At 57.8% G+C, this 12,860-nt stretch overlaps 1 protein-coding gene across 4 annotated transcripts; it reads left to right on the forward strand.

Moving 5' to 3' along the window:
• The first annotated feature begins 1,512 nt into the window (after positions 1–1,512).
• Positions 1,513–10,730, forward strand: LOC132226948 (DNA dC->dU-editing enzyme APOBEC-3G-like). Of its 4 annotated transcripts, XM_059681510.1 has the most exons (5): positions 1,513–1,606; positions 6,353–6,494; positions 8,510–8,792; positions 9,993–10,113; positions 10,358–10,730. In XM_059681510.1, the coding sequence occupies exons 2-5, from the start codon at positions 6,360–6,362 to the stop codon at positions 10,392–10,394; spliced, it is 576 nt and encodes a 191-aa protein (XP_059537493.1). In that variant the 5' UTR covers positions 1,513–1,606; positions 6,353–6,359; the 3' UTR covers positions 10,395–10,730. The 4 variants fall into 4 exon arrangements, with proteins under 4 accessions (XP_059537493.1, XP_059537490.1, XP_059537491.1 ...); XM_059681507.1 differs by lacking the exon at positions 1,513–1,606 and having other exon boundaries at positions 5,997–6,494; XM_059681508.1 differs by lacking the exon at positions 1,513–1,606 and having other exon boundaries at positions 5,997–6,494; positions 10,364–10,730.
• The last annotated feature ends 2,130 nt before the right edge of the window (positions 10,731–12,860 follow it).

Below are 12,860 nucleotides of genomic sequence, written 5' to 3' on the forward strand. Positions count from 1 at the left end.
GCTCAGCCGTGTCCTCAGCTGTGAGCTACCCTCTCCGACGTCTCAGGTCCTGGGGGTCCGGGGCGACGGGGCCCTGGGAGCTGGGGGTCAGGTCTGCCTGGACCTGCATGTGACAGCGCAGAGAGTCGGGACTCCTCTGGTCATGTAAGACCACGTGTCTTCTACCCGCTCATCTGCTTTCCCAGAGTGACTGTATCTTGGTCTCTTGCTTCCAGGAAGAGAAGTGGGGGCTCTTGCCAGAGTCCAGGAATCGAAACCCAAGGAGCTGATTGGATGATGAGGTTCTGGCAAACCCGCCTGGGAGTGGGGACATCCTCTGCTTCCTGCCACTCAGATGGGGGCTTGTGGGTGTGTCTGGAGAACCTAGGAGATTCCTGCTTGTCATCAGCTGCGTGTGTGTGTGTGTGTGTGTGTGTGTGTGTGTGTGTGTGGTCCCGGCCCCTCTCATTTTGCCGCCCCATCCAGACTCCTCACCTCAGTGTCCTGAGCAGGTCCTCCTTCCCAAGCCCCTCAGAGGGGATGGAGGCGGCCAGGGCTGGGGACGCTCAGATGAAGGGGCAGCCTCAAGGAGGACCAGTGGGGTCTCAAGCCCCAGCTGGAACTGTGAACTCGTGGGGTTCTCCTCCGTCACCCTCTTGGTGAACAGCGACACCTGTGTCCAACAGGATGTGTGGGCTCGCAGGCCTGGGGTGGGTCCTATGTGCTTCCCTTTGCCTGGGATGAGGGCCGATGCCTGCAGGTGGGCAGCCCCTGGGAGTCCGAGGACACCAGTGGGAAAAGACAGGCACTGAGTCTCCAAGCATCTCGGACTTTGTAGAATGGAATGTGCTGCCCTGGCCAGTTTTGCCCAGTGGATAGAGCGTCAGCCTGCGGACAGAAGAGTCCCGGGTTCAGTTCTGGTGAAGGGCATGGACCTTGGTTGCAGGCTCCTCCCCAGCCAGGGCCCTGGTCAGGGCTCATGCAAGAGGCGCCCAATGATATGTTTCTCTCACATCGGTGCGTCTCTCTGTCTTTGCCTCTCTTCCACCCTCTCTAAAAATCAATGGAAAAATATCCTCGGGTGAGGGAAAAAAAAAAGGAATTGTCGATAAAAGGTAAACGGGTGTGTGTGCGGACTGGGCATGGTGAACGCCCAGGTCGCTGTGGCTGCTGCGATGAGAGGAATCCTCGCCTGAGAGCTGGATGGGAGCCAGGCTCCTACTTCCCCAAAGCCCTTCCACTTCCCCAAAGTCTTTGCAAGTCACTGAGTTTGCACACACTGAGCACCTGCTGTATACACGGCAGAGGGAGCTGAAGGGACCAGAAAAGGATCCGGGGCTCACACTCCTAAGGCCTAATTCACCCCCAGGAGGGGGCGCCCTCAGAGAACAGAGCCACACCCTCCCTGGCCCAGAGCCAATGAGGGGGGGACAGGGGGCAGCCACAGCTCTCCAGGTCTTCAGACCTGAGAAACAGAGCCAGCCTCCAGCCACTGTCCTCACGGGACTCAGGGGAGACCGGGTCAAGGGGTTGATGGGAGCAGAAAACAACACGCAAATCCCGGGTTCTGTGGATGGATCTCAGGCTCCCCTCTCCCTGCCTGAGGCTCTGGAGCAGGTGGACGCTGGTAAGTGGAGAGTAGCAAGAATAGACTCAATTGTCGAGGGTTGATTCTGTGCGGAGGGTCCCCTCCCCACTAGCTGGCTCCTGGCAGTCAGGATGCGAACCCAGCAGAGGCGGAGCCTGGGACCCCTGGCAGCCAGGGGCTGAGGCCGAGGACTCCCAGGGAGAAGGGCCCCACGCCCTTTCCTCGGGGCTGGGGGAGGCCGCACACCTTGCCCCGTCTGCAGCCTGTGACCCTGGGGTGGTGACACCAGCCAGCTCCCCCTCAATGTCCCCAGGACCTTAAAAGCCACAAATATGTCAAGAGCAGGCCTCACCCGCAACTGTGCCTGTGCCAACCGGCCCAGCCCATCCACGGCCCAGACACTAGGGGTACAGGCTCGCTCGCTCACACATGACAAAAAGGAACCACGTCAGGGTTCCCGGACACACCCGATGCCTCCCTCCTCTCTGACGGAAACAGGAGATGTCCACACTCCCCAGGTGTGTTTTACAGGAAGAACCTCAACCTCCCATCTGCTCCTTCCCTTTCCATTTCTGGGCTCTGACAGAAGCCCCATCTCCATTTCTTTTTCTTTTTTTCATTTTAATATGTATATTTTTATTGATTTCAGAGAAGAAGAGAGAGGGATAGAGAGATTAGAAACATCAATGATGAGAATCATTGATTGGCTGCCTCCTGCACGCTCCCTACTGGGGACCAAGCCTGCAACCTGGGCATGTGCCCTTGACAGGAATCGAACCCAGGACCCTTCAGTCCCAGGCCCAATGCCCCCTATCCACTGAGCCAAACCCGCCAGGGTACCATCTCCATTTCTGGGAACAAGAGACCAAAACATCCACAAGGTGCCGTGTCCGGGTGGAGGGGGCACCCCGAGAGAGGACAGGTGGTCCTACTGTGCTGCTCCACCCCCATCTCCCGGGCCCCCATCTCAGAGCTTGGCCCAGGGCCTGAGAGTGGAGAGGGGCCCGGACAGCCTGGGGACAGTGCTGAGGCCGGGGCTGGGCTGGGGCTCAGGACGGCAGAGCTGACACCTCCTACAGGGCAGTCTGGCCCTGACCCAAGACACATCCAGATCGTCCATCCCAGGCCAGAGCGACGGGGCAGAGCGGGCCGGCCTGGCTTTCTGACCTCAGCCCGGGCTTCCCCGGGGCACCCGCCCTGTCCCCTGTTTCCCTGACAAGGGAACAGCACCCATCCCAGCACGGCGTGCACCCGCCCAGGGGCCGCTCTCCCGCACCCGCGCCCACCCCCTCCCTCGGGGCCTGCGTCCTTCCTCCTGTTCAGAAGTTTGCCCATTTCGGTGGAAAACTCCAGAAGGATGTAGGAATGGCTTTACATTCTTCACTCAACCTTCCAGAGACGGACACGGGGAGGGACTGTCCTTCCCCAGGAAACACAGGGTTCCTTTCCTTCCTTCTTCTCAGCGCACGGACCGAGAGAGGCATGCTCCCCGCTCCCCACTCGCTGTGGGCCAGGCCGCTTTAAACCAGTTCAACACGAGGCTCTACCGATGCCTTTTCCACACCAGGTGCTGGCCTGGCTGTGGGAGACCGGGAGGAGGAGCAGGTGCCCCGCCTCTCCTCACCCAGGGGGCCAGGCTCCGGGGGAGCCGGGGAGAGGATGCCTGGATGGGGGCCCAGGGAGGGCAGGGACCCAGAGACAGAGGTGAGGGCCGCCCAGGCATCCTCTCATCCGGCCCCTTGGAGACTTGAGTCAGACAAATGACACAAGACAGGAAACCTCCGGGAGGAGGTGCCACCCTCTGACACACGGCGGCCCTGGTCTTCACTGGGCTCTCCAGCCGCCTCTGTGCTCACCACTCACTGCAGAGCGGACTCCCGGGTGTGGAGACCAGCAGGGCCAGGCTGGTCCGCATAACAGAGGGGCAGCCAGGCATCAGCAGAGAGCAGCTCAGGACACCTGGCTGGGGGGAGAGGGTGTGGGGAGGGAGGAGGTCCTGGGGAACATTCCAGAAGAGACCTCAGAGCTGCTGGCTGAGGAGCTAGCCTGGAGGTGAGACCTGCCTCGGGGACAGGGCAGCACAGCGCTGTCCCTGCAATGATGGCCCCTCCTGGGTCCCATAGACACCCCAGAAGAGCCTATGTGCTGGGGGGGGGGGGGTTCCATGCGATGCAGCGCTGAGCCCAGGGTGCTGCCCTCTGGCTGCAGGGGCACCTGGGAGGGGCAAGGTGGGCCTGGGGCGCCACCTTCCAGGGCCCCCAGGGCACCGGGCCTTGTGCGTTGGGACCTCACACTCGCTGCCCTGGGACAGGGTTTGTGCCAGGAGACCCCGCTCTGGCACCTGGGGTGGGGTGTGGACTCAGAAGGGCTTTGTGGGTTGCATGACAGGAGGAGACATTGAGGTACAAGAGGGGAGCGGGCCTGGATCTGAACACCACTCTCCCTCCCTGGGACGCAAGATCTGGGGCAGCACCGGGGAGATTCTCAGGGCCCCCAGGCCTGGTCTCGGGAAACTCCTGGGTGTGGACGGTGTGTTTGGGTGGAGATCGTGACCAGTGAAGTAGCAGCACTAGCAGAACCCACAACACACCCGGATGGGCCCGTTCCACGCCTGCAAAGCCCTGAGCCCCCAGCAGGACAGCATGGCTGCTCCCAGGGCCACCAAGGTCCAAGGACAGAGCAGGTGGGAGGGGCTCGGGGCAGAGGACACCTGTTTGTGCATGTGGAGGGGCGCCCAGCCCAGAAAGAGGGGGACCCTGTATTACAGGTGCCACGTGAAGGATGTGAGGAGCCGGTCTCAAAGGGAGCAGTCTGGTTCTCAGTGCGGGCGGTCAGGGTCAGACTCGGTGGTGCTGGCCCCGCCCTTCCTGAGCTGGGCATGTTCCCTGGGAGGAGGCTTGGGGCCGGCACAGGGGGGTCTGAGAGGAGCCGGATGGACAGTCAGTGGGACAGAGGGGCATCCCCTCAGGGACAAACTCTACCAGCTGGGGCTCAGGTCACATGTGAGCCTGGAACACAAAGTACCCCAGTTCATCGCAGCTGGGGGTGGAGAGGATGAGCGGTGCCCCTTCCTGAGGCGGGCACACCCTGAATCCTCTGCTCCCAGGCCATCCTGGCCGCCCTGCTGGGAGCCTCTCTGTTCTCCTCTGTGTGATGGGTGGACAAAGGCTCCAAGCCCAGCACCTTCCCCTACAGGGTGGCTCCTAAGGGGATCTCAGCTCACGGTGACCCCACCCTGCCCTTCCCCTCAGGGCAGAGTCTCCCTCCTGGCTCAGCCCCGCAGGTCCTTGCAATGGGCCCGGCCACGCCCTGCACTGGCGGCCGCGGGAGTCAGGGCTGGGCACCCGGGGCCTGTCCTGTGGGGGCTCCGTGTCTTGTGCCCGGACCCTCCTCAGGTGGGAGCACCTGTCCTCTCACCTGTGCTCTCGCCTCCTGCCTGGCTGTGCCGTGCTGCCCAAGGTGACCCCACCTCCGGGGACCTCACTGGCCCAGGTCAGTCCAGGGAGGGCCTTTGTCAGAACAGAGAAATCAACACCTAACTTGCCCTTGAGGGTTCAGGATGAGACATTTGGGCAGAAAAGTTCTATTACTCCACCGGGTGCTATCAGTGGCCTGAGTTTAGGGAAGGGGTGCGGCTCAGCAGTGTCAGCTCAGCAGCTTCCAGGTGCTCTGATGGCATATAAGGCACCTCGGTCCTTGAAAGCAGCACAGGAGGAGGACGGGCCGTGACCAGCAGAGAAGGTGAAGGAGCTGAAACATGGAGGACAACCCAGCACGTGGTGGCAGCTACCACCTGCCCCTGGAGCAGCCCTGCTTCTGAGCCCCCCCTCCTGGCTCCCTGAGGGACTTGCCTTCTCCCCAGGGGACCCCCTGCTTCTCCTGTCCCTCCTGATGGCCCTTCTATGTCCAGGACCCCTCAGCTGATGCCCAGTGGGCTTGTCCTCCCCGCCTCCTCTAAGCCCCTGGCCAGACTCTGGGAGTCTCCCTTGAGGGTCCCTGTTTCTCCTCTCCCTCCGTCTCCCATGAAATCTATTCTCTCTGCTCTGAACTGAGGCCCAAGGATTGTGATGGCAAAGCTATGACACGCGTATCAGAGATGACAAGCGAACTCATTTTTTTGTTTGATTTTTCTTTGTTAAATGGCATTTAAATATATAAAAAAATATCAAAAATATAAGTCTTTGTTTTACTATGGTTGCAAATATCAAAAAATTTCTGTATGTGACACGGCACCAGAGTTAAGTTAGGGTTTTTCAAAATGCTGACACGCCGAGCTCAAAAGGCTCGCCATCACTGCCCAGGAGGTCTAGTTCAGATTTATGTTTTGGTTTTTGTAAAGGACACAATGGTTTTCATAATGAGAAAGGAAATGTCATGAGTTATTTGAGAAGACTAGTTTTGCTTCTCTTTTTCCCTGACTGGGAAACCCTTTACCCTGATTCACCATGTGGCTCAGGTTAACCCGGAAGAGCAGAGGAAACAGCGCCACTGGGCTGCACCTGGCAGGGCTGGGTCAGCGGGACGAGGGCAGGACGGTGATGCCAGGAGAGGCCACGTCAGAGCTCTGAGCCCCTGCACTACTCCCGGGGAGACCTTGACAAAAGGACTGAGCTGACTCCCCAGGAGCCCCCAAAGGGGTCAGAGAGGGAGGTTAGGTGGCTCCAGCTAAGTGAGTGGACGCACATCCTCTGTGGGTCTAGCCAGGATGTGGGTGCAGAGGGGAGGAGAACGGGGTGATCCCCAGAGGAGCCCCATGCCTTGGGTTCCTCCTGCCTGTGCCCACAGACCCCTGATGGATGTAACCACCTTCAAGGACAACTTTGGTATCACATGGGCGAATGAAACATACCTGTGCTATGAGTTGGAGGTCAAGGAAGGCGATGACTGGGTCCGAGTGGAGGAGCTCCAGGGCTTCCTGCGCAACCAGGTGAGTGAGCACGGCAGGCAGGGCCCCGGGACACTCGGGGAGAAGGTTCCATGCCCGCGGGGTGTCCTCTGAGCAATGTCCCTGGGCCCCCAGCTGCTGTGGCGTTGCCCAGAGGCAGGGAAGACGGACTCTGCTGTGATTGGCAGCTTGGAGCCCCAATAAGAAAGCAGTCACAGTGTCCCAGGGCCTGGGCCCACCAGCCCAGTGTCAGCCCAGCCTCCAGGGTCAGCCTGTCCCTCCTGCTGTGCCTCTGAGGAGGGGTCAGGCCAGAGGGAAAGGCACCTGGACAAAGGGTCCGTGCTCCCCTGGCCCCGCCGGGGCAGCCTCGGGCCAGAGAGCAGAGGTCCCCCTTGTTGCTCCCTCCAGTCACTCCTGGGAGAGCCTGGCAGGATGCTGTCCCCACAAGAGCATTGTCAGCTGCACAGAGCCCAGGACGCCCCCTGGGTCCCAGGCACCATACTCTGCCACCAGGGCTCTGTGCCAGCTCCGTGGGCCTGACCTCTTCCTCCTCCCTGAGCCCCTGGTTGAAAATCCTTCCCTGGGCGGGTGGACACATCTCCATAATCCTGTGAGCCCAGCAGCGACCCTCATCCTGTGTCTCCCGCACCTCTGCCTCGGTGCCCTCACCCCTTCTTCCCGCAGAGTGTGTCACCCTTGGGCGCAGCACAGGGGAAGCCCAGAGTAGAATCGTGTGGAGGTGCTGGTGCACAGGCGGGAGCTGGAGGTAGGGGGGCAGAGGGAGAGCGCCCCTGCCTGGAGGAAGCACCCACCCCTGTGGCATCAGGCCTAGGACCTTGGGGCTCAGCTGCCTCCTCCCTCTGTCCTCAGCTATTTATTTATTTATATTTATTTACTTATTTAAATGACTTTTATTAATTCCAGAGACGAAGTTGGAGAGATAAAAACATCAGTGATGAGAGAATCATTGTTTGGCGGCCTCCTGCACGCCCCCTACTGGGCATCAAGCCTGCAACCTGGGCCTGGCCCCTTACCAGGAATGGACCCCGTGACCTGTTTGTGGATGTGTCTCTCTCAACCCACTGAGACACACCGGCTGGGCTGCCCTCAGCTCTTTGTCTCCCTGCAGGGGCTGACTATGGGCAGCTCCTGAAGGCATGGGCTTTGGGCACCAAATAGAGGCTCTCTGGGAACTCTGTACCAAGGTGAATCACATGGAGCCCAGATCTGTGTTCTCAGTGGTTAGATCATCAGCCTGCACAGCCAGGGGCCAGGGGTAGGATTGCAGGTCAAGGGCACTTATCTCAGTTGCAGCTCTGATGCCAGCCCCCAGTCGTGGGGGGCGGGGTAGGCAACCAGTGAATGTGTCTCTCCCATGTTGATGTGTCTCTCTCTCTGCCCCGCCTCCACCCCTCCACCCTTTCTCTAAAGGTAAATGGAAAAAATCTCCTCAGGTGAGGATTTGAAAAAAAGAACATGTTTAAAGCAATAGTTTAAAAAATCAAATCTAGCCCTGACCGGTTTGGCTCAGTGGATCGAGCATTGGCCTGCAGACTGGAGGGTCCCAGATTCGGTTCCAGTCAAGGGCATGTACCTTGGTTGCAGGCGCATCCCCAGTGGGGGGTGTGCAGGAGGCAGCTGATCAATGTTTCTCTCTCATCGATGTTTCTAACTCTCTATCCCTCTCCCTTCCTCTCTGTTAAAAATCAATAAAATATATTTTTAAAAAATCAAACCTAATGCAAATTCCACGGTGAATGAAATATCAACAGGCTAAGTGAAGACTGATCAGTTACAGAGCCATGGGAGCCATGGTTTGCTGATATAGAACAGTCCTCACTGCTGATCTGCCCTTTGTAGATGCTGATATCATGTGATTCATGAGTCGCCTTCCCTTTGACTGTGTAGATCCTGCATTGAAATAGCGTTCATCCTGACGCTGAGCCTGGCCCCTTCAATTCTGTGCTGGAGGCCAGTCCTCACCTGACTCTGGCTGGTCCCACCCTCCCCTGTTCACAGCAAGTGACAGGTCCCTCTTCTTCCCCCTCTGTGCTCAGGGTGCTGACACACACTGGGAACCTAGTCATGCAGAGTTGTGCTTCCTGGATCGGGTCCGTTCTTGGCACCTGGATGAGGGGAAGCAGCACAGACTCACCTGCTACATCTCCTGGAGCCCCTGCCCTGACTGTGCCCAGAAACTGGTGGACTTCCTGGGCGAGAACAGCCACGTGAGGCTGCGCATCTTTGCTGCTCGCATCTACACCTTTGTCAGTGGCTATGAGGATGGGCTGCGCAGGCTGCAGGACGCTGGGGCCCAACTCGCCATCATGACCCCCAAAGGTCAGCAGGGACTCCTGAGGGTGGGAGTTGGGCGGGCAGAGAGGCTGGGAAATGGCTGCACAGAGGGGGCAGGAGGAGAATCCAGGTGGGGAAGCCTGTCAGCTGCCTGCAGGGGGGCTGCTGGGTCTGGAGAGGATGGAGTCCCCTGGAGGAGAGAGTTCAGGGGAGAGACAGGGTCCTGGGAAGGGGGAGGTGGGTCCCTGTTCCATCAGGACCCAGGTCCTTCCTGGTAGAAGGGGAGGGGCTGCCTCAGATTCCAGTGGAAGAAAGAATTTGAGGGATGAGCTCAGTGCCTTGGGAGGAGAGAGAAAGGGGGCAGGGAGATCCTGATGGGGAGGGTGTGTCCCTAGAGTCAGAGACCTGGGCCCTCCCAGCTCTAGGAGGAGCTCACCTGCCGGGAGCCGGTCCATGCTTGCTGTTTCAAGGGACCTGGCATATATGGCATACTTTTCTTAATATGTTTGCTCACCTTCTTGGCACTATGTGTTTTAACCAAGGTCACCTCTGAGAAAGCTTGTTTCCCCAGGTAGGGATTTTCCCCTGAAGTTAGGGAGGGAATAAAACCCCTCAACTAAGTGCCAGGCGGGTAATTAATCCCTTTAACTATGAACAATCATGCTTAAACTACATAATCTTTTCTCCCTGGAATGGAGATAAGAAACGCCCTAACCTTTGTAATAGAGATTGATAGGATTGAATCAACTGGTATAAATACAGTTGTAACAAGACAGAAAGACTCAGAACTCAGGAGACAGAATTCAGAAGACAGAACCTACACGGAGCCTAGAGATAGAAGAACTTCGCTGGCGAGAGCATGCCAGAGGATCCTGGACCGGGACTGGCCTCGGAGCCTAGAGACAGAGCCTAGCGGGAGAACATGGCAAGGGATCCTGGACTGAACCTGACTACAGAGATTGGCAGGAGAACCTGACTGGAACCTGGACACTGAACCTGACTGGAGAGCCTGGACAGAACCTGGCTGGAGAACCTAGCGAGGGAACATGGCTACAGAACCTCGCTGGAGATCCGAAACAGAACCTCTCTGGAGATCCGGGCTGGAGATCCTGGCTAGGCTGCTGATCAACTGAACGCTGTCTCCGTGACATTCCTTCTTCGCCGACTCCGTCCACACCTTTGGGGAACCCCTGGACCCGCTGGGGTTGGACCCCAGCACTCACCTTTCCCTCCCTGTTCCCCTAGAGCTCCAGCACTGCTGGGAAAAATTCGTGGACAACCAGGGCCAGCCCTTCCAGCCCGAGACTGAACTGTTAGAAAACATAGGAGCCCAATGTCAGAGGCTGGAGAACATTCTCAGGGTGAGGTTCCTCCCTCCTGCTCCTCCCCTTCCCCCCTCCTCTTCTCTCCCTGGGCCTGTCTCTCCCTCTGGGTCACCTGCTCCCTCCTGGGCCCCAGCTCCATCCTCCCCTCAGGTCTCACAGTCCCTCTGCTTTCTCCCCTCCTGCGCCCCTTTTCCTCCCCCTCCTGTGACTGCCCCAGACTCTGCTCTGTTCACCTTCCCACCTGCCTCACTCCCTGCTTCCTCCACCTCCTCCTTCTCGATCCAGAATCAGGGAAACTGAAGGATGGACTCAATCTCTCTAAACAGCCGGGGTCTTCTGGTGAACGACGCATAAAACACTTTCTTCAAGAAATGAAAACACATCACGTGCCGGATCCCCAACTTGATCCACAGAAACCAGCAAAAGGCAACGACTGGGCTGAGAAGGAATTTTTTTAAAAATCTGATTGATTTACTTTTCATTTAAAATCAGTGATTTGTTCTACATACACAGCAGTAACATTCTATTCATGACTATCAGAATCATTTTTTCCTTTTAGGGAAATGATTATTTTTTATTGATTTTAAATCCAAAACAATAAAATGAAAGATTAGGAATCTCCATAAAATGTCTTTTCCTCTGTAAGTGTGTCATGAAGTCCAAATCGTTCAATAAACACCTCAAAGTGCAAAGGGCTTTCTCTTCTGTGTGTCCTTCATGGGAGGGCCGTGGTCACAGGAATTCCTACAGGTCAAGAAAAAGTCAGTGATGTTTATAGGATGAGAGGAGCCGGCCTGAAAGGGAGCAGCCTGGTTCTCAGTGGGGCGGCCAGGGTAGGACACAGTGGGGCTGGCCCCGCCCTCCCCAAGCTGGGCACATCCCCTGGGAGGGACTGTGGGGCCGGCACAGGGTGGTCTGAGAGGAGCCGGATGGACAGTCAGTAGGACAGAGGGGCATCCTCTTGGGGACAAACTCTACCAGCTGGGGCTCAGGTCACACGTGAGCCTGGAACACAAAGTCCCCCGTTCATCGAGGCTGGGGGTGGAGAGGACCAGCGGTGCCCCTTCCTGAGGTGGGCACACCCTGCAGCCTCTGCTCCCAGGCCATCCTGGCCGCCCTGCTGGGAGCCTCTCTGTTCTCCTCTGTGTGATGGGCGGACAAAGGCTCTGAGTCCAGCTCCTTCCCCTACAGGGTGGCTCCTAAGGGGAGCTCAGCTCACGGTGACCCCGCCCTGCCCTTCCCCTCAGGGCAGAGTCTCCCTCCTGGCCTGGAGGGGCTGAAGGCAGGTTGTGTCTAGAAGAGGGGAGCGTGGGGGAGGCAGCACCAGCCTCCCTCCTCTGCACAGTGTCCCAGGCCCACGGCTCCCCAGTGTCAGCTCCCGTGCTGTCTTCTGTGGGTCTCCTCTGGTCCCTGAGGGCCGCTCACCTCCAAGGTCACTCTCATCCGGGAATGAATATGGGAAAGAGGAGGGGACCTTCCCCTGAGCTTCTGAGCCTGTGCATCCTCTCAGGGAACGGATGTCGTTACTCTGAGCAGGATGGCCGGTGGGAAACCCACGAATTCCCTGTTTCTACCGGCGACTCGTTTGGAGACTCCAGTGACCTGCACTGTGGACAGGAGAGCCTGGAGGGACATAAAGGCAAAGCCCTGACACAGGCGCTTAGAGCTCATTTTCCCGGCCTCTGGGAGGGAGAGGGGGTGAGGCTGGTCGGTGGGGCAGGAACAGGGTGAGGGGCGGCAGAAGAACGGGACGGAGGAGCGTTAAACCCGGGGAGCACTGGCGACCGCTTCCAGTCCTGCACCCTCCCTCCCCCAGCCTGCGATGTCTGGTCCCCAAGACCATACATGGTGGGTGTCACTTAGCTGGTGGCATTGTGGTGCTCTGGTGAGGTGGCTTTTTAAATACATTTTTATTGATTTCAGAGAGTAATGAAGGGGGAGGGAGAGATAGAGACTTTAATGCTGAGAGAGAATCATGGATCAGCTGCCTCCTGCACGCCCCACACTGGGGATCAAGCCTGCAACCTGGGCATGTGCCCCGACCGGGCATCACACCATGACCTCCTGGTTCATAGGCCGACGCTCAACCACTGAGCCACGTGGGCCGGGCAGGCTCTGTTTCTTTGAGGGCCCTGGTGGCCACTCATCCTGTGTGAGTCCTGAGTCCTCGTGTCACAGGGCAGTGGACGAGGTGGGCATCACAATTCACTCCTGTTCGATGCAGCTGATAAGACTGTGATTTTAAGCGTGCTCCCTCCTCACTGCAGAAAATGTGCAAGACCAGGTAAGTAAAAGCTATAGTCCCACCAGCACACAATATACTAGCATGTAACTTAACAGTAAGTCAGGGCGTTTGCCCTGTCATTCCAGACTCTACAAACACTCACTCCAGAGTGCAAGGACAATTTAAATTTGCCAGTACCATTGGGAGAAGCGTGTACATGAGCCTCAATTTAAACCTAAAACAAGGGTTTGATGAGGGCCCCCAGCCACGTGCAGGTGGGAGGGGACAGGAGGGACTCCCCATCTGGGGTTCTGGACATCGCCCGCCTCAGTCTGGGTGATGTTATACCACCTGGAAACCGAGGACCTTGCACTCAACTGTAAGTTACACCCCAATGACACAGTGAACGAACAAGGGAGCGCTACACAGCTTACACTCTCAAGAAGGAAACGTTTCCTAAAGGGCATAGAGCACCATGTCCCACATGAACTCCCAGATGAAAAGGCAAATCCGATCCAGGCAGGTTCACCAGATTGCTCTTGGCTTTGTGGTTGTTTTCATGAG

Source organism: Myotis daubentonii, chromosome 2 (assembly GCF_963259705.1).
Source record: "Myotis daubentonii chromosome 2, mMyoDau2.1, whole genome shotgun sequence".
Classification (NCBI taxonomy): domain Eukaryota; kingdom Metazoa; phylum Chordata; class Mammalia; order Chiroptera; family Vespertilionidae; genus Myotis; species Myotis daubentonii.